This window comes from Lygodium microphyllum, chromosome 15 (assembly GCF_053477565.2).
Source record: "Lygodium microphyllum isolate KBCC chromosome 15, Lygodium_microphyllum_v1.1.10, whole genome shotgun sequence".
Classification (NCBI taxonomy): Eukaryota; Viridiplantae; Streptophyta; class Polypodiopsida; order Schizaeales; family Lygodiaceae; genus Lygodium; species Lygodium microphyllum.
The window spans coordinates 143,924,692-143,951,149 of NC_141149.1; the positions used below are offsets into that span (position 1 = coordinate 143,924,692).

A 26,458-nucleotide genomic window follows, 5' to 3' on the forward strand; every position below is an offset into this window, starting at 1 on the left:
ATGGCTACTCCAGCACTAGCTGATGCCAGATGTGCATTGGAATAGCCGTCCAATCGATGTTGATAATCCTCAACCTTGATCGTGGGAGAGTAGCAACATTTAATCTCTCTATTTGGCCTGTTATGCATACCTTAGCAGCTCACCATGAAGTAGAGATCCATTGCCTTCAACACAATCTTGCTAATGTGCCATGTGAATACAATACATGGGCTAGATTACCAAGTGCCATCTCATCCATATGGCCCTAGAGTTAAGCCAGCTCATAGGGTTTGATAAGTGCTAGAAAGTGATACATGTATGAATCCACAAACTATCGGTCTATGATGGCATCATATCGGATGTGAAGCATAAGCATGGCCCCACCACCACTCTTTGTATCTCTCTCTAGCCTTGGAACATACGAGGAATGTCACTCTACTACCATAAGATAGGAGCATCCCCACCAGCTATATTATCTCTGGGAGGAGAATCAAAGTCATTGTATAGGAGATTAGGAATGGACATGCCAAACCAATACATAAGATTAGGATTCATTCCATGACATGACACAGTGACAAGGAACAGGAAGCATCCAAGTTGGACTGAGAAGTTGCAGCTTGATCTTCCTAGTTCCATTTTGTTTGCATATGGAATAGATTTGTATGAGCTGTACTGTATGACTGTACTAGTATGTTTCCATACAGTTGGTGTCTGATGTTCCTGTCCAGCATAAAACACTGACCCAAACAGCCCATTCAAACATTCGAACTTCTTGCTCAGTTCTCACCCTCCTAAAAGAAATAGGGGGTTCCCCTAAATTTTGATGTCAGACTTGTCTCATCTACCTCTACCACTCACCTCATCATCAGCAAGGAAGCAAGACAACAACTCATCAGCAGCATAGATAGACCACCACTAGCATTTTTGGACAAGCATCGTCAAGAAGCCTCAATGACCAGCACCAAGAACTATCATCCTCAAAGAAAGTTGCCAAAAGGACCAGAGACAGAAGATATTTTCCAAGTCAAGGCTGTGGTTCAGACTTCTTTGAGACATAGTGGTCAAGGGTGCTGCCAGCTGATTTACATATTTCACCAAAAATTTAGTGGTGAGGCCATCCCAGCGAGGGCAAATTTACCAAAAGTTCAGTCAAGTCATCCTCACATATGTCTGCATCTAAAGTTGCAGCTATATCAGGTCAGACTTGATCCTTCATCAATCATAAGACATAGACGGGGCTGTTCTTGTTGTGTTTGAAGTGAGTAATCACAAGCCAAGCATAAGGAGTTTCACATTAATGATTTGGGACAGCTAGGATATTTCTTGGGTATTGAAGTGATAGACACTTCATATGGTATATGGATTTTGCAAAGGGAATATGCACTAGAGATGCTTGAAAAGTATGGGGTGACATGTTGTAAGGCGGTGGATACTCCATGGGATCAAAATGCAAAGTTCTTGGATGATGGGAACTACATTTAGGATGTGACAATGTATTGGAAGATGGTTGGAAATCTGATCTACTCACCCATTACGAGATCAGACTTGAGTTATGCAATTGGAATAGAATCCATAAGATATTCCCTACACATTTGCACAATAGCTTGGGAATGTGTGACCATTTGATGGACAGATTTTTGTAGCCTTTTTACATTTTGCCTTGTGATAGAGGCATGCAAACGGTGATACAATGTATGAGTTTAACAATTGTTATCTTGCAAGCCCTCTGACAAAGCATCAATCTTGGGGTGTTGATAAGATTGCAGTTGAAAATCTTTAATGAGATCTAGCAATTGCACAGATAGAAAGGAAGAAAGAAAGTGTATATTAACATCTCTAAAAGGCCAATGTGGCCTATGAGACCAAAGCAATACATACAGTGATGGTTATTTCTCATCTGGAACGAGAAAAGATGAAAAACATGTCTGTAAGACTGAAAAGAATAGTGTCCTATAAAAAGAAAACATATCGATGATCTAAAAGTAAAAGTAGAAAAAGGAAACTCTCCATCAGTGAGATGTTTTTCCTCTAAGGAGATGTATCTCTGCATGGCTAAGGTGCCTTGGCATCTATCTCCTTTGGCAGTCAATAGTGGCTCTATTTGTCTGTAGTGTGGACCATCTTGGCCTTCATCCGGGTTGATGTGGCCACCTAGACTGGTTGAGTTGCACGTCTCTATAAAAAGGGACACCTATAGAAGAAGAGGTTCAATGATGATGTACTTCTATAGGTTGTGTGGCAGTAGTAGTGGTATGTGCCATACTGGGTCGCGTAGTAGTGAAAAAGTTAGTGATCGCTCTTTGTCTATGTGAGCGGATCTGTGGGGGGTCTCATACTTTGTAGAACCTCTAAAGATCCAAGAGGAAGAAACCCAAGCATCTCAAATCCTCAAACTGCATGATTCGTCTCAAGGGTCCAAAACCCTTTTGAAATAGATAGTGGTATCTGTCTCGCATATCATAGTGTACCAAGCATCGGTAGATGTAGTGTATCTTTGCCTTTGGCTCCTGTCGCATTGTGGGCGTATGAGTTCCTCTGTTTGTATGCCCTCCCATCTGCCTATCTCAATCCTCAGGTTGTAAGTAGGGCGTGGGTGTAATCAAGGTGCCGAAAAGCCACAGTTTGGTGCATGGTTCATGAAATTGTATGTGAGCACATTGTCTATCCAATGCACCTAAGGTTGCATATGCTTTTGCCAAACGAGCCTTTGATGTCTCTCTGCAAGAGAACTGTGGTCCCTTCAACGTGACCCCCAAATAAACATATTGCTTGATCATCTCTATTGGCTCTCCATCGAAAGTAAAGTGGTACTCAGCTCTTGTCACCTAAGTAGCTGAAGTGTTAAATACCATAACTTTAGTTTTCCCAAGGTTCACCTTAAGGTATCTATCTCTGCAAAAAGCTGATAATTGCATCCAAGTGTCTATTTAGTCCCTTAGGTGAGTCCGATATAAGTACAATATCGTTTGCATAAAGTAGTAATGGTATCACCACTCTAGCTAGCTCCGGCCGCACCAGTTCTGTTCACATATTTTGAAATTTCATCTATGTACAATCCAAATAGTGTTGGTGAAAGTGGGACAAGGCATAGATACTCCATTGTATCTCTACGGCACATCAATGTCTTGCATTCTTCTCACGAGTCTAGCATGTGACCCTATGTCAAAGGTCTTGCGAAAGTCCACAAAACAACAGGAGATCTTTTTCTTGAATGCCTTGCCTTCTTTGATGATTGTCCTCAATGTAAAGATATGGTCTAGAGTTGTATATCCCCTCTTGAAGCTAGTGTGGCCTTTTGATCTCAGGCCATGCATCTTGACCCATTCAGCCAATTCTTGTTCCACAATAGACCCATATAATTTGGCCATCATGTGTCCTATCATGATAGTTCAGTAGTTACTAAATAGCACAAGGCCTCCACTCTTAAAATGCGGCACAATAGTATGATTTGACCAATTGGTCACAGGGTCTCTACTCTTAAGGAGTGGCACAATAGTATGGTCTGACCAATTGGTTGGAAAACAAACTGCCCTATTAAAGATGTGAGCCAGCATTGGTACCAAGATATCACAAGCATGCACGAAGTGTTATGCTACTAAACCATCATGATCCTATTGGATAAACCAAGAGACGGTCATTTGAAGAATCAACCAAAAGTGAATGTACCAATGCTAGGAGTTTGTTAGCAACATCCAATCTTTATCTACGAAGTGAAACATGATGGATTTTTGTATTTTTTGGCAACTCTTTGCATACTAGAAACTAACAAGTCAAGGGTAGCAATCCCATTGATTGGGAGATCAAGTAAAAAATGGTCACCTGGGTGTCTCATGTATCCATCAAATGTTTCATGCCAAAGAAAGGAAGAGTTGAAACTCAACAACATCCCACCCTAGTAATGCTTGAAAAGATGAATTGGCTATTTGAGCGTTGCAAGCGTTGCAAATTCTAGTGGAAAATGATAAGAAAGCACACATTGTTGTTGAAGCTTAAACTTGAAAGCCTTTGGTAAGAATGAATAATTGCGAATAACGTACAATGATCCAATGGATTCTAAGTTTCCAAGTGTTGGGCAGAATAGAAGGTATAATCATGATCTAGTAAACACAACAAGACCAGAGATCTTGCTACAGAAACATTGATGCAAATGTATTCTAGCCATGACTTTTACATTATACTAACAAGGGATGCTCGTCCCCGGTCCCTGGGACGTTGGAATGTTGTCCCGAGACGAGACGCCTGTGCGAGACGTGGAGGTGGAATGGGGGATGTCCCCGTTTAGAAGCGTCACAAGTGGACGGCCGTCCCCTTGTCCCAGGGACGCGTTACCTATCGGGGACGGGATTGTCGGGAGACAGACAGTCACTGTCCCTTGCTTTTGGGTTGTCTTCCCTCCCACACAACTCCCGGCGGGCTTCTTGACTCGCTCATCTCCCACCTGACTCGCGGCTCCTCCGACACTTGCTCCAATTTCCAACTCCTACTTCCCCCGCAGCCCGCCTTACTCCCCGCCCTGTAGCAGCCCGGCCAGCACCCCTTCATCTTCTTGTTCTTTATCTCTTGTCTCCTCCTCCTTCTCCTCCTCTTCTTCATTATCATCATCATCATCATCATCTTCTCTTCCTTCTTGCTCCTTGTAGCTTGGGCTCCTAGCCTCCATACATCGGGCACCTGGGTCCGACAGTGAGCAACCGAGCAACCAGCATGGCTTTTTCACGACCGGCTCGTCGGGTCAGAAGGAGAGGCAGACACTCCGACACATGGTCGTGGTGGGATGAGGTAAATGTTGAACGCCCATCAAGTGGAGGAGGATCACACCCTTGGTCATGCAAGTTGTGTCCATATCCGCGTACGAGTGGTGCAAATAAAGTAAGGGCCCATTTATTGCATGAGCCAAGATTGGAAGTGCAATTTTGTCCCAATGTTATGCTGGAGAAGAGAAGGGAGCTTCTAGATCATGTTGTTGGACAAGAGGCTCTATTTGCATCGAGGCATGCCACGAGTGGTGGTCGATTCAGCTACACTTGCGGCAGCGGCAGCAACAACAGCTGATAGGCCTAGAGCTTGATCTACAGTAGCGAGTGTGGCTTTTACACCACATGGAGTTGCTCGATTGAGGCCATATTCACCATTAGTGCCTTCGTCCTCGACCATTTGACGCCAGACTACTCTCGAGGGAAGTTGGGACCCAATCAAAAAAGAGGAGACAGATTCAACAGTGGCTCGTTTCTTCTACCACGACCATATTGTCTTTCATACAGCCAGATTTTGAGTCTTGACAAATTGATATGCTCGAATCTTTACTATTTACAAATTTTCCTGTTAAATAATATAATTTTTAAATTTATAACTTGGTTATAACTTATATGATATAAACTTATAACTTATTCTAAAATCATGTCATCATGATAATTATTGTGTTTATTATTTTATGCCCCTAGGTCGGAGTACTTTAGAGCCATGTTGAAGAACGTTGGAGAGTATGGGCCTAACTATGTGGCCCCCTCTTCTAAGACTTTACGCACTACCTTGCTCGATAACGAAAATCGTGTTGTGGAGCAAGATGGAGAAAACATAAAGAGACGTTGGGAGAAAAATGGTGTCACACTTATCGCCCTGATGGGTGGAGTGACACAAGAAAGAGGTCTATCCATGGCATTGAAGCTTATTCTTGAGGGGAGATGTATTTTATGTCATCCCATGATGCTTCAAGGATTGGGAAGTCCGCAGATGAGCTTGCAGAAGAGTGGATGTCTGCCATTGAGATTGTTGGGCCACATTTGATGGTTGGTTCTGTGGCTGATGGTGAGCCCACAAATAGGGCACCAGGTGCCATGTTTAGGGAGTGTATAAGCATATGACATTTTCTTATTGCATGGCGCATTCCTTGAATAACACGAGAAAATGAAGGGCAGCAATAGAGGGAGTGAAACACAATTCTCAAGAGCTATTGGAGATGAAGGATGTGCTGAAATCTCTCCAAGATGATGGTTGCTCTCAAGTCAACTTTTGGGCAGCCCATTTGGAGTGAAGAAAACTCAAAAACTCAGGTATCTGATGTAGGGCGGATTAAGATGGTGTAACCCTGCTGTAGACAGCTTGAATTTGTTGCAAACCAAGCCTCCATGAAGTGGCTGATGGCTGGGAACTATCCCCTGGGGGTGCTGGGGTGGCAGTAGGAGTTAGAGACACACAATAATGATGAAGATGATCTGTTGTACCACTTTAGGGAGGAGAGAAACTAGCAAACCCAGCAATCGAAACAATGAAAAACTGGTCGCCAGGTTGTGTGCACTCAAAGGTGCAGCAATCTGGAGTGTCTAGAGCTGCTGGCGTCTGAAAGAAGACCTCGAAAATGTAATTGCCTGTGTTGGTTAGGCATCCTGATCAGCTAGATATTACCACAAACTAAGGTGTCCACCAAAGTAGGGCTGTGGACAGCAATGGTAAGAGGACTAAGGCTGAGGATATGATGGGGGAATGATGAAGAATGAATGAGAGAGTAAATGTGAAGTGAAGATACATGGATGCCTATACCCTATTTATAGGTACATAACTCTCTAGGCTGGTGCCTTGACACTAATACATTATACAAATAAAGCCTTTTTGGGAATGTAACTGGAAATTAAAATAGGGATTGATGGAACAGAGTGCACATAATGGTTTTTGTATCTCAACATCCCCTCTGCGGCACAAAAAGGTGTCTTAGGAGGAGTGATAGAGAAGTTCTCCATCTTGAAATCTAGGTATTCCACATAGTTACCTGGAACGGGGAACGGGAACGGGAACGGGACCCCCTGGAACGGGGGGGACGTCCAAGGTGGGGGAACGGGAACGGGGGGAACGACACATGTCTTAAGTGCCCCAAATATGCCCTGCATGACCAAGTTGCCCCAAAGAATGCCCCTCTAATTGCCCCAATACCCCTCAATGTTCCGAATTGACTCGAATGTCCCAAAATTGACTCGATTACCCCCATAGCTCCAAATTGCTCTGAATTGCCCCAATTATTCTAGTTTCCCTTGAAATTAGACAATATAAATGGATGATTACCTTGGAATTGAGAATAGGCTGAAATTTGATTGTGATTTGCAAGAGTTCGTAATGCATCAAATTTGAACTTTGCATGGACTCCTGATTGGCTTGTGGGTTGTCTTGACACTTTGAATATTCAAAAAGAGAGAGAGAGAGAGAGAGAGAGAGAGAGAGAGATTAGTGTGTGCACATTAGGCGATGGACATAAGTGAACATTTGATAGAAGGAGTGTGATACAAGCAAAAAGAAAAAACATGAAAAAATGTAAATTTTTGGTCAACAGGCCTGGAACAGCCGTTCCAAACAGGGAACGGCAGGGAACGGCCTTGGGAACGGCAGGGAACGTTCCCTGGCCGTTTCACCTCCTCCAAGGGTCTAGAACGCGTTAAACCGTTCCTACAAGCCGGAACGGCCGTTCCCTGTTTCTATGGTATTCCACCTAAAAGGACACATGTAAGGAAGAACAATAGATATTGTGTGCTGATGGTATTCGAAACTTGATCTTAGGAGAGAAGCCAATAGCTCTATGTTTCCATGCTGCTAAGAATGGGAAGGCATAGCCACCAAGTTATGGCCAAAACATCCACGGTCCTGACCGAGGTAGAACTTGTAGATCGTCGGTGTCATTAGGTGAGATGGTAGCTTGATGTTGACCACCCCATCCAAGGGAAGATGCAAAATGCAAAGGCTTTTTTTATTGGATGATGTAGGCAGTTATGTATAATTTTGTGATTCCGCATGGAAGAATTACCTATGGGAATCTTGTCTTTGCTTGAAGTGCCAAGGTGGGTAGCCTCCATTACTTGTTTGTATCTAGTTCTCTTGACCATTTTTTGACTGTGGCTAGAATGCAGCATATATCTTTATGGCATCATGGGCTTGGGTATATGTACTTAAAAGGAATGAAAATGCTTACTTGTTTGTAGTATCTTCAATCTCTTAATTACAAATGTTTTGATTCTTGTGACCATTGTCTTTATGATAGGCAAACGTATAATTCTCATAAGAAGTTTGGTGCTATGCGCATGGGTGAGCCTCTATGACCCCCACTAATTGGAGGAAGTAGATCCCATTGGAAGACAGAGAAGTAGAATCCCTCTTTGAACCTGAAAGTTTATGTATCACAACCTCTAAAGTTTTTAATAACGAAGGAAGGATTGCCAATGGGTGCCAAAGAAGGTACTTGAGGTTGCAAGGGAACATGGTCTAGACAACTTCTAGAGGTGGCCTCTTGAAAGTGAGTGGAAGAGGGATGGGAGGTAAGGGTATCACAAATAATCTATTTGATGTCCTCATTGGAGTTTGTGTCCATGGAGCCAGAGAAGTGTGGAGGGGAAATGTGTAGCTCTTGTGGAGCAATGGGTCGGCAACAACCTCTCTTTGTGGATGGAGTAGAGCCAAAGAAGTTGAACGGCCTTTGTCTCTCGGTGGAGTGGAATGCCGAAATGCGGAATCCAATAGCCTTTGTCTCTTGGTGAAACAGATTGTAGAACTGCAATCCATGGAAGCCCTTGTGAGGATGTGGCACCTTTTCTTGATTGCAAGGGCTTATGTGCATTGTGTGCGTCTTATTGCCTTGATCATAAAACTCTAATAGTCGATGTAAAATGAACTTCCTTGCTTAGAAGGACAAGGTGGCACAAGGAGTGCCAGGTGGTAGACACATATAGTTTGGTAGGGTAGGGAGCAAAGGTTGACGATTACAATATGCAATGGAATGACTGTTCTTCTTGCATTAGGAGCACCTTGTGGTCTATCCTTCTGTCTTTGGAGAAGCCATAGCACTGGTGTGTCAAATGTGTAAAGGGAGGGTGGGAGGAGAACATAATGGTATCCCCCAATGATTTAGTCGAAATAAATAATATGGAATCTAAGAGTATTGCTGATACTGCAACCCTTTTGCCCCTTCTTAGACGAAGAGAATCTTTAGCTCTCTAAGCACCTCTTTACATTGTATCAAAACTAGATACTCTCTAGAGAGACTTGGGCTCTCGATTGAGAAGCTTGTCATAAAAAATAAGAATTCTTAAAGGAAAGATGACTTTGAAAAGTTCCTCACGGTTTGAGTTTCCTAAACAACCTTTGTCGAGAATCGAGCTAGAGTGGGTATCTTAGCTTACTCCATGAGATTTTATATCAGTTGACGTTTTTGCTGCTGTGAATATTTGAGCTTACTTTGTGAGATTCCTCTAGAGGAGAAACATTTGACTACTATGGTGTCTACAGACCCCAGGAGATTTCACTTGCCGAGGTTGATTTGATTCCCATGCATCGAGCCCAACAACTAGAAGGTAACATTGATTATTCACAGTTGGATTTAGCACATAGGTCGAATGATTTTACAGGAAGGACGGAACATCCTAGTAGGACTGGCCGTCCTATTGGAGAGAGCGATGAAGAGTACAAATCTTCATTTACTTCCCCTCTTTCGACTCCAGTGTGAGGTACACAAGCTTTTACTTCTATTTTCCTTCCTAATGTTTCTACTTCCATGCATAGTGTTGGTAATTTTCAAGAAGGTATTGTTCAGTCCATTCATAGTAATCAAAAATCTTGGAGAGGACAAATACTCTTATATAAACACTGGAAGAGGTACGTATACCTTATAAGAAAAGCTCAAAATTTCCTCCTTTGAGTTTTCCTTCAAGTTTTGTTTTCTTCAAGTGAGTTTGAAGTTTGTACACCATCATTTCCATCATCATTAAACTTTCAATTTCAACCAAATCATTCATCCCCGATTCACATCAATTCCTTCAACTCCATAATTTTCAATCCCACCCATCCTACCTTTCTCTTTCGCTGGATATCATATCTACATTTACACTATTTTCCGCATTACCATTCACCATTCCACTTGTCCAACCTTACACCACACTGTGGGGATCTTCAAACATACTTACATTCTATCGCTTTAAGTCCATTGATTTTGTACATGAGGTGATGGAGGTGCATTGGTGGTGGGGGTTATCCCCCAAACCAAGTATTGATAGGGAGCTATATGAAAGGGTATCACATCCATGTGTCTAAAGCGCCAACCGGTTGTCCCATTTTCGAAGTGACCACACAATTTGCCAAACATGTCAATAGCAACTGGGCCAACCTACACCTTTTTGGCGTTTGGACAACACACGAGTTAGTTGTGTCCTTTGGGACACCCATCTAAAATCATCATGCTAGGCGCTTTGATGCCACATGTAGCACCTTATTCCACATTTCTATCCTATGCTACCCACCTATCCCCCATCTCATATAAAACCCTACCCATTTGCATCAATGAAGCATGCGTTTACATACAAGACTCATTTTAATGGGTCTAACTTTAAGACTTGGTCTAATTTGATGTGGCATGTCTTGGATTCCCAAGGTTTGTGGGGACTTCCAACTCCAACAATTGGACCTTGCATACGAGCATTGGGCACATCTAGTCAACTTCTACATGGCTTGCAATTCTATCTGATGTAACCTTGACCATGAGCTCCAAGAGTTCAAAATTATTAAGGGGGATGATTTGACTAACAAGTTCTTGAAGTATTGGTGATTGCTCGTTGAGTTCACTGCCATCGGCTTTCCCAAGTTAGTTGATGATCAAGTCACTTGCTCATAAACAAATTTCCACAAAAATATTTTGATATCATCCAACAAAGTATATTTCAGAGCCCGAGTTAGCCACCTTCTATGAGTTTGAATGGCAACTTGTGTGTTTTGTAAGGTTGTCCGATTGATTTTCAAAACCCCCAGTTTTCATGTTGAGAGGGTGCTTTGATTTTCCACAAGGTGTTGGAAAGGATAACACCGAGACTAAGTCACAGATAGTAAGGTCCAAAGTAACTCACCTTCTGGATTAAAATCGGTTGACAAAATATCCCCAAAAGGAATAGGTGCCGTTAGTATTGCCAAAAGGCCAGCCATCTTGATGACGACTATTGCTTAGAGGCCAAGAGCAGTTAGATCCTCTTCGCCACCTAGGAAGTTGATCGCATGAGGTGAGGGCACTATTGCCCTGCTCCACAATCGGGAGAGAGTCATGGTCCTCTGAGCAGGGTAGATTTGCTGGTCATAAGGCAGCTGGACTATTCACCTCCACTACACCCAAGGGGTTATCCAATTAATCCACCGATGCTATTACTTTAGACTTTGGTTCTTAAGAACCCTTTATCCCCCTTGAGGATAGGCTTAATGAGTCCCCTTTGGTTTTTGGGTTGTCCTCTCCATCGTGTGTGCAACCAAAAGAAGTGGAGCCCACTTTGGATACACCCACACTTTGTAGTCATTTGGGGTCCAAGCCTCTATCACAATTCACACAATAAGACAACCGTTGGAAGACCATGATGGACTAGAGAGGGAGTTTTATGATGGATGGGAGCATGTGGAGCAACTATCAGTCATGATGATATCATGTACGATACAAGCAAAGAGCTCAACCCCACATGAGATCATTCGAGCGGAGATGGGGGCAGCACCTACAGTGGTTGTGGCCCTGCTCCAAGGAGTGACTTTCTTACATGGATTATGGGAGCTAAGTTAAAATAGATACCCATGACTAGCACTGGCTTCATCTCGACAATTAGTAGTTGAGGGTGACAGACATTTCTGGTATGCTCAGATGGGTATATGGATGAGTTTGCATGGCTTGCAGATTGACAGATACCCTATGATAATAAATTCAAAATATGTGCATCGTTTGACCCCTCAACAAAGCTACAATAAAGGATGAGTTTTCCCTTTTCTTTATTATTAACAGAGTTTTGGAGTATGTAGTTGGACATTGCCAGTATAGCTTCACGTATGATTTTTTCCCCCTTTGAGAAAACGAAAATATACTAAAAACACTATGGAGAAAATCTGCCTAAGGCATGACAAATTACAAGAAATGCTATAAAGAGCAGGTAAGTATAGCACAAATACAATGCTTTTGTGAATGACCATTCTGGTGGGCAAAAATGGTTGACCACTGGAGGGGCAATATGGAAAAAGAGCATACATGGGACAGGTTTTGGGAGTGGGAATAGGAACAAAGACAGGGACTAGAATTGCCATCCGCTATCACCATTAGAGGGGGCTCTAACAAGGGGACGGGATTGGAATGATTTGAGGATAGGTTGCAAATGAGACGAGAAGCTTTAAAATGGACGTCCCATGTCACTATGGAAAAAAGTGCCTCAGTCCCAGCTCTGCTGGAAGTCGTCTCTTCTCCTCCTCATCATCACAAAGGTGCTCTGTATCCTCTTTGATGTCTTGTAGAAAGTGTGGACGATCTTTGTCCAAATCCTCGAAAGAGTCACTATATAAAGAGTAGCTAAGTACATCACAAACACAATGGTTGTTTGGTGAGCAAGAAGGGAAGTATGGAAAAGGTTTCCTGAGTGCCAAGTCCACAAGAAGGCTGTTCTCTTCCTCCTCTTGTGCTAGTTGTAATGTTCAGTGGAAGGACGTTCCATTTGAAGTGCCTGTATCCATCCGACAATGAGAAGGTGCTTACTTTGTCAAGGTCTCAATTATAGCCTTGGCTCCCTTGAGAGCATGTAGTCTTTGGCTTTGAATCTCCTTCGGTAGCTCTTGAAATGTGAACTAGTCTTCCTCCAATGCAATAACCTATGTGGAGAACCTTTCCCATGATAGGTAAGTCCTCAATCAGAGAGTGTGACCTAACTCTCATCTCAATATTTTTTGAGAATAATTTGCCTCCTCTTCTCTTTGGTTTTAGTCAATGGTAGCTAATGAAGACTAGACAAAATAGATCTTCTAGCTTTCCTAATAGCAGCTGCAAATCTGGCCTCAAAGCTTTTCCCTAATTCTGAAGTCCCGATCTCCTGAAAATTTTAGTGAATGCTATGCCAGGATCCTCCTTGTGTTGGTGGAGAGATTGACGGCTATGTAGTAGAAGTTCCTTCCAAGGCTCCTTGCATAGAAAAAGACCCTTGACAACAATGAGCGTAGCCAATAAGGCTTTGCTCCAACTATTTAGGTCGATGATTTCCAATGCTTTTCTAGATGTGGGTTGTATGATGATATTCCTAGCCATTGTTGCTCTAGTGGGGCTCCCACATGCTCATGTCGAAATAAAGTCAGCAGTTCGCCTGCTGGCCAATGCGTGACCTAGAAAATGCTCAAGAAGAAGTGATACCATATGGTCATGAGAGGAACCTGATTGGTGACTGCTACTCTACTTGCTAATGAAAGCCTCATTGAGCTGCAGTAAGGGAGCTTTTGTGTCATGCTCATAAGAAGAGGTGCTAATTGCTACTTTGCGGCATTGTCAACTGCCACATGGCATCCAAGGTAGCTCACCATGGTCTTGCGGCGAACCTAGGTGAAATCCTCGTGCATTCTCCATTTCAGCTGCCTAGTGTCCCATACCTAAAATCCATAGTACTTGTGCCAATTAATTAAGGCACCTGCTACTCTGCAAAATATCTCAATGGTTGTACAAAGCCCCTCAAGTTGTTCTTATCCCTGTCCTGTTAAGTTGATGATCATCAACAAAGTTCGCATAAAAAAGCTCCTTGATTCTTGTGCCAATTTATTAAGGCATTCGCTACTCTGCAAAATATGTCGGTGGACGTACAAAGGCCCTCAAGTTGCTCTCATACCTGTCTATTTAAATTGATGTGTTGTCAGCAAACTCCATATCAAGGAGCTCCTTGATCTCAAGGATGGGTAACCAAATGTCTATGATATCCGTGGATCTCTCTCTCTCAAGGAGCTCATGGCCTTTCCTATGAATATGAACAAGAAGGGGTACTAATGGACAGATGTATCTCGGTGACCTTTGGATATTGAATATGTACTTTGGTCCCATCAATAATAACATGGCTATGTGCTAAGGAATAAAGAGCCGCTGCTCCTTGACCCAGTGCTCTAGCAATCCCATCCTTAGCATCGTGCCTTCCAAGAACTCCCCAATCCACATTGTTATATGCCTTCTCGAAGTCGAGAAGGAACACAATAAGATCCTTGTTCCTAGAATCTGCAAGAGTGGTGGACTCCCAAAAGGTGAAGATTTTGTCCGATATGTTGTGCTCTCAGAAAAAACCTATCTAGGTGGGGGGGGATGATAACTGACGTCAATGGGGCTAGTTTCAGATTGATTGCCTTTGCAAGGAACTTGTAGGTTGTTTGAAGGAAAGTGATCAGCCTCCGGTTAGAAAGTGGATCTTGCATAGCTACTGATACCATAAACTCATGGAAAGTTCAGATTAGATAAGATTCTAGTACTTGATGAGCTGGGAGGTAGCCCCCCGAGCTGGAAGCAGCGGCCCCCCCCTTCCCCGACACCTGACCTAGCTTTTGAAATCGACGTGTGACGACATACGCAACAGACCCATCATGTCTCCTGCCACAGCTGGTCAACAAACCCACCACAGCCCATCAACTGCCACAACCTTTCTTCACCTACCACCACAAGCCAGCAACCTGCCTTGACTTGCCGCCACAACCATCTTCCCTCCTCCACACAGCCTGTCAACGCAGCCACCATCTTGCTGACACAAGCCTGCTTTCACTTGGTGACAGAAGACAGCAATCAGCCACCATCTTCCCTCTATTGCCACTGGGTGCTTGCCACATCCAAGCCAAGTGCCAACTAGTAAGCCTGTATGGGCTAGAAGCCATAGAAAGAGAGATCTTCCCAGGCCTAAAGATGTCATGTAGCTGCCTCCAAAAATCATGCAGGAATACACATGAGATTCCCTCTCTTTGCCAATGGGGGGTTGCTGTTGGTAATGCTCCAATCTTGCTCATGTGTATCCTCTGCCCTAGTCTAGTATTGTAGCCAAAGAAGGGTACGTCACATGGTCTATCAAGGAAGGGGTCCCTCCATACTCATTCTCCAGGATACCATTGAAGTCTTTGTCAAAAGACGACATACTAGTGAGACAGTAGGGTTTGTGGCGAGGAACACGGAGTGATTTTGGCAAACACTTAGAAGAGAAGAGAAGAGAGAAGAAACTTTGATGAATGGAATGATGAAGATCTGAATCTTGGAGTGAATGTGATACAAGGGAACAAGGGTGCCATAGCATAGGGAAGTTGATGAAGAGAGCCACGAACCATGAACCGCAATGTCCTCCTGAAGGGATGTGAGGGTAGTTGAGAGGCTGCAGAGAAGATGTGACGGACTGAATGAATCAGCCGTAAAGAACGAGTGACAGAGGCAGCCTATAAATAGGCAAGAGATTGTCTAGGGTGGCGCCCGGAGGGAGGGTGCCGGTTGTCTAGGGTGGTGCCCCACCGTGGGTGCCTAGCCCCTTCTTGGGGCTGTCCACTGTGAAACCCTAAACACAAAATGCGAAACCCTAGATGCAAAACGCAGAACACAAAACTATGGGCGAAGGGAAACAAGAGAAGAGTGAGATGGAGATGGAATGCTACATGCTGAAGAATGCTCATGGAGCAAGTGCTACTTGGATAGTGTCTCTCGTGGGGAAATTGTTCACTTGACCAAGCGCCCTAGTACAAAGATGATGAAATCATGCAATGCATAGGAGGAATGTCGGACTTTCTGTGGTGCCGAGAACCATAAGGATATGCCGTACTTGATTTTGGGAGTTGGCTCCATGTTGACCGAGGGACGAAGAAGATCCACCTTGTAATTTGAGAATACCACTTGAAAGGAGACATTCGAAGATAGTCAGGAGACTGGATGGGTTGTAGAACTGGAAACTCAACCTCAGGAGAGAAGCCACTAGCTCCGTGACTTCATGTTAGAAGGAATATGAAGGCGTAGCCACCAAGTGGCTGCTGAAGACCCAAGGGTCCCAATCTAGCTAGATTCTCTAGATCGTGGGTAAGATTCTCTAGATCGTGGGTAAGATTCTCTAGATCGTGGGTATGAGTAGAGGAAATGACAGCTCAAAGGAGAGCCACTCCTCGAAAGTGAAAGGTGGTGGTGTGTGAAGAACTTCATGGCACATAGGGTCCCTCTTTGAATTGGAAGGAGTAGAAGGAGGAAACCCCTTTGAAGCCGAAGAAGAACTGGAAGCCCCCTCTGAGGGCGAAGTAAGAAAATCCCCCTCTGAATCCCAGTTTGAGAGAGAAAGGGAATCCAATCACTCATGGCTCACGAACTGCGAAGCATCTGATGATGAAGAAAGTGCCATCAGTCGTGTCGAAGAAGGTATCTGGGGCTCGGAAGAAGAAGATGGAAAGCACCCAAAAGTGGCCTCTTGAACCTGAGTGGAAGAGGGTGGGGAAGAAGGAAGCTCAAGATGAGCCAAGGGTGGGGAATAATCGCGGGCTCTCAGGAGAGGGGACTGTGGAGGAGATGTGGGCCGTGGAAGCCATTGTACCCGAGAGTGGGTGGGGAAAACCTCTGTGTAGTGGGGTGGTCTCCAGGAGGGCTTATTGCCTCGTAAGATCTAAGAGCTTCTTAGTGCGCGCGCGTTGGTTGCGGAGTATTGCCTTGAGCATAATACTTTGATAGCCGATGCAGAACGATCTTTGCGGCCCAGAAAGGAGGGACCGGCTTGTACCATCAAGACATGGCGAGAGGTGTAGAGGATGGTGGACGAGGAGGTGCTGCAGTGAGTATCAGGCTACCAGAGAGGAGTTGAGTTCAGGAGAAGGGAGATAGATGAAGCAATATCTCAGGAGTGGCTTTCTCGCCCGATATGAGAGCTGGTAGAGCCTGGGGAGGTATGGGCCGCTAGGTTCTCACCAACAGGTATCCTTCTACAAGTGGGAGGTAGAGTGTGCGGCGCTTCACATGAGACCTTCTTCACTGTGCAAGAGGGGGGGCGTCTGGCCCTTGACAAAAGGCAGCAGGATGAGGGGATAGCTGTCCTTTCATGGAGGAGGATTCATCACGAGAAGACATGGCGGTTGGACACTTATGTCTTCTGGAAGGAGCTCACAGGCCACTCGATGAGCTAGAGTGGGATTCGAGAGAGTGGCTATGGCTGGCTACTATGGTCGCCAGGAAGCCACCGAGGTTCCTGGAGTACACAGCCAGGATTAGTAGACATGTACTGATGCAGGAGGACATGGATTGGGCGCCGTCACGTAGCAGGCACTGGGCGGAGCACACCATCACGGAGGCTTTCAGACGGACCTTTTGGTGCCGCCTATGGGATAGGTGGAGGCCGAGGAGGGTATCATATTTCTAATAGCTGGTGGCACATGGAGGCTTGGCGGTGGGAAGTTGGCTAGCCTTTGGAATCTCCAAAGCACTGCCGTTGGTCGTGTGAGGCGGTGCAGCTCGTGTGGAGAGGAGCATGCCGCATCCTCTGCTGTATAGCACCCAGCCTTGGATGCATCTCATGGGGAGCTTTCTGCTGGCAGGTAGTTAGCAAAGGCCGTCACCTTCTATATGAGGCAGGGATGCAGGACACGATATTCATTATTGAGGCAGGGTGGTGTGCAGTGGTCTGTTTGGAGGCTCTACCTATCCACTAGGTACTGGAGCCCACAGCAGACCGCTCTGAGGTATGGGAGATCCTAGGGAGTGTTACTGGATGGCATATTTGGAAGGCGCGGTGTCAGGAGGCATTTGGCGGAGAGAGACTTTCAGTACAGGCGACCTTAGTAGAGCTCTGACCTCGATCATCCACTCCCTCCGCGGCTGATGGGACTATGTGCAGGGCAAGTTGAGGGCTCGTCAGGAGCTCCGTTGTCATTTCATGCGCACTTGGGGCGGCCAGGACGTGCTTTTTGTGATGCAGGCAGGCAGCCCCAGATGGCGATACACGCACCCTGCATGGCTTCTTGCTCCCATCCCCCTTAGACCGCCCTGAGGGGCTTGTACATTTGATATATCTGTGACTCTGCATTAGCTCTAGCTAGTTTGTTGAGCATGAGCTTTTCCTTGTATTCAGGTTTTTTCTGAAGTAATATTATCAGCCACAGTTTATTTGGGGGGGGAAAAAAAACTTTGATCTTCCTGGGCAATCTATAGGGAATGATGGTGTTTGGATAGTTATTTGTAGGTCAAGTAAGAAAGCCCACCTCAGATGAGGAAGAAAGTCATATGATCTGAGAAAGTTATTGTTCATGTGAACCATCTTTAAGTACCATGGCATACCTCAATATACCATCAGTGATAGATATTCAAGAATGAATAGTTTATTTTGGATAGGGATTTTTGAGAATATGGGCATCTGTAGAAACTTGGAGTGTTGGAAGATTCTCAAATGCTATGTGCCTAAACATATGTGCCTTTGGTAGAGTTTGCTTACAACAATATTGTTCATAGTCCATTGGCAAGGCACATTTGGAGATAGTTCAAGGTGGAAAGAAAGTTCCACCTATTTTGATTACTAAAGATAAGATCTTTGAGGCAAGTAAATATGTCAAAAGATTGGATGTAGCTTACAAGAACGTTAAGCTAGCTGTCTAGAAGTCACAAGAAAAGCAAAAGAAAGCAGCTAACCATCACCACAAAAGATTGAGTTCGTAAGGGGTGATTGGGTTCGTTTGCATTTTGGAAAGGCAAGGATTAAAAAGGTGAAGGGTAAATAGTGCTTATTCCCTAAGTTAAGCATGATGAAGCTTCTCCATTCGACATAGACTTGCTGCCTAGAGGTGCGTGCAGGTTGTGTGCAGCACTTTCCCTCTCCAAAGCAAACAAAGTTTGTTGTATGTAGCAGTCTTGGTCTGTGTTCAAATGTTTTTTGAAGAGCTTCAAAAACATTTGAGTTTTCAAGGCATATGTGGGCAGTTCTAGTGTCTTTTAGTCTTAGTTGGTGAGAGCACCTTGTTATATTGTGAGCAGGCCGGGCTGGACGGATTTGTGAAGAGCACATACAAGAGCAAGTTTCTGGTTAGAGACTGTGAATGGTTGAGACTTAGGGTTTTGGAGCAGAATCATCTACCTTGTACTCAGATTGAACAGCTCTAGTAATCTCAAAGAAATATCAGAAGGGGCAGGGAGCTTTGGAGCCTATCTGCATCTTTTGTCTTTGAGCAGGAGCATTCTTGCTACCCTTGTGCGAAGTGATTTCTTACTGAAATTGTGGTGAAATTGTGCGAAGTGATTTCTTACTGAAATTGTGGTGCTTTTGCAAGTTAATTACCTTTCTTTGCAAGTGTGAAGGCTGGTTTCATACAATCTGCCAGCACTTAGGAGTTAAGACTCTAATCCATTTGTCTATGACCTCTTGTCACCTCCTCTTTTAGGTTTTGCAACGAAACATCAGCTAGGGGGCTAAAAATAAAAGACCCTCTTAACAGCTCTATCTCATTGCAACATTTGTGAGATTAGGGCTAGGTTGGCAAGAGCTTTGGAAGCTGTTTCTTCACACTTGCAGCTGATGTAGCACCTTTTTCACACTAGACGGTGGTCATGCTTAGTTATGTTCTTGGTTTTTCCATTGGCAGACTACCCCGAGAGGCCTTGTACTGATGTGATGTTGACCTTTTAGCTGTAGCCATGTTGTTGAGCTCTTTCATATAATCATCTAAATTGTTTCTTTACCAAATAAAAATTAGTGTTTGTGGAAGCTGTATTCCTCGGATTCCAAGCTGTTGCAACTACTCTCTCCTTGTATCACAATTCATGTATATCTTTGAATTTTACACAGGTATGGATGCACAAGTTGCTTATGCCTTCCATCGAAAAAGAGAGCTACATCCTGAAAGATTTGGACATCAACTGAAAAATGAGGCATGTTTAATTATCTCTCACTGAAAAGCTTCAATTGACACAGGTTCCCATTTAATGACCATTACAAAGTGTACATAAAGTAAGGAGTGTGAGAGGTTGGTCACTTATTACCTTCATTGACAAGACTAACAATCATTGCCTTCACTAATCAGGTTAACAAATTATTTTTTTTCAGAGTAAATGAGTGAAGGCAATATCTACCATAGTAGTCTTGATGCACTAGTTAAGTCAGATGGTAGAGGACTATTACATTGCAGTCTGAGGCATATTTCATCTTATCATGTGAAACATGAGGGACTTGATATCTCAAATTACCTAGGAACCTTCCTAAAAGTGATACATAAACAATCTACTAAACAACTAATTGCAGGTCATGGATATGCAAGAATCATCATGGTCAACCTAACATCACTAATGAGTATGATATACTGACACAAAACTTCCTTTTTCTTTTCCAAGAAAGTAACATCTACGAATACTTTTGGAAAGAGACATGAGGTACAGTACAAACTACAATTGTCAAATGAAGGACTGCTATGTAGATCATTAATACAGTGGTTCAGTGAACGACCCATCTGGTGGGTTGTCATGCCAGACCATGTGAGTTCCTTGTTCAGGTCCAGAACTTGCCTCCAATTTATCCTGTCCTTTTCTAGCATTTTTTGGATAATTAAAACAACCTTAGAAATGTGTTTTGTCTTTTTGAATGGGGCATCAGACTTCTTTTATTGACAACAATTCCTATAAAATGGAATTTGTGTGCATACCACCTCACCGTTTGTGCCCACAATTCCATGCGATCATCATCCACACAGCTCTCATGTTGCCACTACCTACACATTGAATCCATCTTCTGTGTTTCCAAGCTGCTAGCTTTCACGTGTATATTGGCTCTACTCCGAAGGCTCCCCAACCTTGCTGCAGCTTCCACGACCTCATCTTCAACGTCATCAACTCCTCTAGACACCAATTGACTTGATTCCTAGCCTTGCCGACCTTTTTCTAGCCTGGCAATCCAATTTCTTGGTGGGCGGCTTTGAGCTTGATTTCTATTTTCATGGTAAGCTTTGTGAAGAAGAGGCCATCTATCACAAGCATGTTTTGAGCCAATAGTACACTTGAGCTATCGAAGCCCTCTACCACTAGATTTGCTTATATGTTTATTGTATTGGAGAGGTTGATACTGGTCCAACTTTGATACGGACCATTGAATGCCAAGAATGGCTCACATGGAGTGAGAGAGAGTCTCGAAAGGTTCTTGCTTTTAGGCACAATATTTGAAATGAGAGTTGTTGGGTTGAGGCAGAGGCATTCGTGAAAAGTCTCACTATTTACACTGTATTGTGCATCACTGATATGGAGGGGAGTACTTTGGGGCTTCTATATGAGAATATGAATAAATTTGGCGAGGCTTGCCTTACCACAGCTTTTTGTCCCAAGACAAGTAAGTTTTTGTTTAGCTTTTACACATGTAATTATTTGGTATGAAGGACTCCTTGATGATTGATCATTATTCTAACTTCTAAGTTTTTAACTTATTTTATCTATGATCCATTATCCTTTGCTATGGAGGGGAGTACTTTGGGGCTTCTATATGAGAATATGAATAAATTTGGCGAGGCTTGCCTTACCACAGCTTTTTGTCCCAAGACAAGTAAGTTTTTGTTTAGCTTTTACACATGTAATTATTTGGTATGAAGGACTCCTTGATGATTGATCATTATTCTAACTTCTAAGTTTTTAACTTATTTTATCTATGATCCATTATCCTTTGCTGTGAAGGGTTGATGAGATTCGTGCAGTGTGGAATGCACGATGCGATTGGTTCCATAAACCAATCCATGTTGTTGCACATATCTTGCATTTCCTTTGGCGCAGCAAGGAGTAGTACACTAGTGAGGAGTTAGAGGAGGGCTTCATGGAGTACATGAGGCATCTCACAGGGGATAATATAGATATGATGAGGAGAGTAGAAGAGGATTTATTGGCATTCCGCAATCATTCTTTGCCGATGTAGTCTCGGAAGGCCCATACACATATCCCTTGTTTTGAGTTATCATTGTCATAGAGTGGCTATATTCCCTCCCTTGGATCTTCAGGATTCCCTTCGTTGATAAAGGTTTTCTTACGTATCACATACACAGGACTCCCAAGCTAGTGCTTCACATGTAAGATGATTGGACATCTTGCAATGGAGTGCCCTTGGACTCGACATCTCCATATCTCCTTCAGAGATGAGGTAGATGGTAGAGACCCAACGCATAGAGGATGTATGTAAAGTGCGAGAGACGGCATAATGCTACACAGATGACAACTTTCTCTAGGATTGACCAATTTTATGTGGATGATTGAACTTGCGACAGGGGCAGCCTAATGGGCATTATACCTGGCACGACCCTCTCTGGCCATTTACCGATTTAGCTACTTCTCTTTGAGAAAGTTAGAGAACCGTACTCTAGTGTTAGGATTCTAGAGCACTTGTTTTATGAGGATGGCCTTAGAGAGTCAGTTACACAAATATGGAGATCTAGGGCCATCCTAGGCCGACGAGCAGTTAATGACTTGGATGAGATCTTACAGGAGATTAGTTTGTTCTTTAGGCAGGAGGGCACTAGGAGGAAAGACGGCCTTTTAGAGAAGGAGAGATCTGCTAGAGTATCATTGGCTGCCTTACAAAGGGGAGAGGAGAGAGGGCTAGGGTGTAGATGGACACCTAAGAGTATGCACATTGCCAAAGCAGAGATCAAGGCTATCAAGGAGGCCGCATCAGAGTTTTTTTTTTTTTTTGCAAATAACATGTGGCTAATTATATTACTCAGAAGGTTGATTACAACAAAGTGTGCGTGCTCAACAGACTAGTTGGAGCTGATGCAAGTCACAAGTCCATCATGTATACAAGCCTCTCAAGGCGGTCTAATGTAGTAATAAACTTATTTTTAAAGACGTAATCCATATGTTAGCCAAAATTAGGTCTGTCTGCTGCAGCCACGTCAATCCTAGCTAGTCATTGTTTTGATGAGGGGGGGATGGGGTTAAAAAGCCATGTAGGGGGGGGTGTATCACCATTTGGGGCTGCTTGCCTGCATTGTAGAGGATCGGTCATGGCCGCCCCAAGTGAGCAGAAGGTGAAAACGGAGCTCTTGATGAGAACGAGACTCGCCCTGCATGTTGTCGCAGCGGCCGCGGATGGAGTGGATGATGGAGGTCCACAGATCTTCCAAAGTGGCATATACTGAAAGGCACTTCCCGCCAAAAATCACCTGACAACATGTCTTCCAAATGTGCCATCTTGTAAGACTCCCTATGATCTCTCATACCTCTGAGCGCTCTGCTGTGGGCTCCAATACTTGGCGGCTGGGTAGAGCCTCCATGCAGACCACTGCACTCCATGAGAAAGATCGCGTCCTGCATCCGGGCCTCATACAAAAGGTGACAGCCCTGGTTGGTTGCCTGTCAGCAAAAAGCCCCCCATCAGATGCAGCCAAGGTTGGGTGCCACTCATTGGAGAATACGGTAGGCTCCTCTCCACACGTATTGTGCTGCCTTGGAAGACCAAAGGCAATGCCCTGGAGTTTCCAAGAGTTGCTATGGGCAGCGCTTACAATCTCCATCTTGCTGCATTTGAGCCAACCAACTCCCAACAGCTAGACCCCACGTGCCAAAAGCCAAAGGAAATACGACACCCTCATCGGCCTCCACCTGTCCCACAAGCGACGCCAAAAGGTTTGACAGAAGGCTTTCGTGATGCTAGCTCCATGCAGTATCTGCTGTGCGAAGGTGCCCAATCTATATCCTCTTACATGAGTACATGTCTACCAATCCTGGCTGTGTACTCCGAGAACCTCAGTGGTTTCTTAGTGTCCACAGTGCCCGGCCATAGCCACACTCCAGGATCCCACTCCAACTCATCAAGTGGCCTGCTCTTCCATACCCACATGCGCCACTCCCGAAATTCCTCCCAGGGCACATAAGGGTCCAGTCTCCAGGTCTTCCCCCTGGAGTCCAACCACACGAATCCTCCTCCAGGAAAGGACAACAATCTCCTCATCCTGCTGCCCTCTGTCAAGAACCAGACGCCCCCCATCCTGCACAGTGAAAAAAGTCCCACAGGGACTAGCCACTCTACCTACCACCTGTAAGGGAATACCTGCCGCTGAGAATTTAGCACCCCCACTCTTCCACATAGAACCGGTCCAGCCGCACAAGAAGAGCTGCGCGGGGCTGCCTGTATCCCCAAAAGAAGTACATTGACTCTCTGTCCTTTGGAAAGCTGGGTCCTGCCAAGCATCACGTGCTCCTATTGCAAGGAGGAAGACCTCCCATGCCTCTTGCTCCTCCCTTGCCATACCCTGGTAATCTTTGCCTCTGCCCTGCTAGTCCTCCAGGGCCTCTAGATTGTTGAAGTCTCCTCCAACAGTCCAAGAGTCCACCTTTGGAGGTCCTGCTGCGATCTCCACGGACAACCTGTTGCGTGCCCTAACCTCAGTAGGAGCACAAACATTGAGGACTCCAAGGCACAAGTCCCCTATATCTAGTCTGATCCATAGGATCCTCCTTGCCACAATCGTCCCGTGGTCTCGTACACAGGTGGTGAGAGGCTTGGGATATCCAATTTGATCCATAGGACCCTCCCTGCCACAATCGTCCCATGGTCTTGTACACAGGCGGTGAGAGGCTTGGGGAAATAGAGGTGCATACGCCTCCACTCTTGCCGTGGGCATTGATGGAGTACTCCTAGTAGGTGTATGAGCAGCATGGAAGTACCTTCCCCACCCGGTGGGCCTAGGAGGGGGGTAAGCTTGTGCTCGTGAAGAAGTAAGATGTCGATTCCTCCGGCAAGGGCAGGTTGCAGCTCTTGCCGAACAATCAATTTCCTAGAATCATGTGTCCTACTGTAGTGGAGACTGTTCACGTTCTAGGATGCGAGGTGTAGACTCATGGGGAAACCTGTGAACAAACATCTGTTCGGTGTGGAAGGTGTTGATAAAGAAGAAGAGCTATGGGGCATGCGAATGCGCTTGGCCACAGGCTTGGAGGGTGAACTCCATTCCCCCATGGTGACTCTCGGGCGGACCATGGGATTGATAGATGCTCTAGGCGGTACTACGAGAGCACCTATGAGCCAGCAGACTAAGAGGGGTGACTCTGTACACTGGCGCAAGTGGGCAGCCTGTGCGAGGGGCCACTCGATCACATCCATCGATGAACTCCACTATGGAGAGGCTCGAAAAATAATGCTTAGATGTGGGACCTCGGCCCCAGCCCACCTGTTAATGTCCACCATGCACCCTAGCTAGTACTGGGAAAAAAGTGCTAGCCCTCCTTTCCCCAACCGTTGGGAGATGTGGTCTGCAACCTGGCCCCTCACCTCCTCCTCTATCTGTATCATCGTCCAGTCTCATGAATGAGAGGTCTAAAAGAAGAAAGCATAGTTTGGTCCATTCGGTGGTGCTAGTAAATGGACCTTGCCGCTCCTTGACTTACAAACCACGAGGATCTCCACCTCCGGAGGTAGTGGAAACTCTCTGCGCTCTGCAACTCTCAAATAAGACAACAGACCACTACAAAAAAACTCCTGGTAGAGCAATTGGCGTCCACTTGGGGTCTAGGTGGGTGTGCAAGGGACAGACCGCCCAATACCTAGGGTTTCAAGTGGGACTCGACATCACTCTTGCTCAGTAGTTTCTTCCAGTTCTCGACTCTATTAGGCGCAAGCTGACCTACTGGAGTACTATCCGACCCCCACCTCTCCTTAGCGGGTCTCGTGTTGGTGCTTCTCCTCGTCTTGCATGGTTGAGGTGTGCCGCCTAATGCGGAATTTTCTTTGTTTCGGCTTGGACGGTTCTAGGAACTCTCGGGCCAAGGTGGCGCGGGCAACCATTATCCGGCATCGGTTTGAGAGAGGGCTTGGGATCATAGACCCACAGTTCTAGAGACTGGCCCTTTTGGGCAAGCTAGTAGTCGGTGGGCTCACATCAGGAGAGCATACCTAGAAGGTCCTTCTGCAGGAGGGTCTCCAGGAGTGTAGACCGAGGCTTGGTGGTGGTTGGAGAACATCCTTGAGATGGATCTTCACGATTGCCCAGATCACGCCACCTAGATCTTCCTTCCTCCGCAGCCTACTTTGTGTGTGGTAGGGCCTCCGCAAGGCCTTAATTTAGAGGCCCCCAAGATGCTAGAAGGAGATAGACCGCTAGCCGGTGGTCTAGAAACCCCAGGTCAGAGAGATTGGGACGACGAGCGCCCCCACATCCAGTGGGCTGGATGGGAGGCTGGCCCTGCTCGTACTATCAGGATGTGGCGGGAGGTATACAGGATGGTGGATTAGGAGGTGTTGCAGCAGGCATCAGGTTGTCAGGGAGGAGCTGAGTTAAGAAGGGAGATTGACTCATTGATTCCTCAAGAGTGGCTTGACCCCCTGATTCGAGAGCTAGGGGAGCCTGGCGAGGTGTGGGCTGCTAGATTCTCATTGGTGGGTATCCCCTTACTGGTGACAGGTAGAGTGGGCGGCATCCCCTACTGGATTTTCTTCACCGTGCAGGATGGGGGGGCATTTTTTCCTTGACAAAGGGCAGCAGGATGAGTAGATCGTTGTCCTTCCTTTGGAGGAGGATTCATGTGGTTGGTCTCCAGGGGAAGACCTAGTGTCTGGACCCTTATGTGTTCTAGGAGGAGTTCTGGGAGTGGTGCTTGTGTATATGGGAGAGCAGGGCACTTCATGAGCTGGAGTGAGACCTTGGAGAGTGGCTATGGCTGGCCACTGCCGTCGCCAAGAAGCCATTGATGTTCTAAGAGTACACGGCCAGGATTGGTAGACATGTACTGATGTAGGAGGACATGGATTGG

General features: G+C 45.2%; 1 protein-coding gene across 3 annotated transcripts in view; it reads left to right on the forward strand.

Moving 5' to 3' along the window:
• The window catches only part of LOC148025172 (diacylglycerol kinase 5-like), a 154,318-nt gene that overhangs the window by 90,371 nt on the left and 37,489 nt on the right, over window positions 1–26,458 (forward strand). For all 3 annotated transcript variants that reach the window (XM_087694937.1, XM_087694938.1, XM_087694935.1), the window contains one exon: window positions 19,530–19,612. In XM_087694937.1, the coding sequence (XP_087551063.1) occupies window positions 19,530–19,612 (83 nt within the window). The remainder of the gene's footprint in view (window positions 1–19,529; window positions 19,613–26,458) is intronic.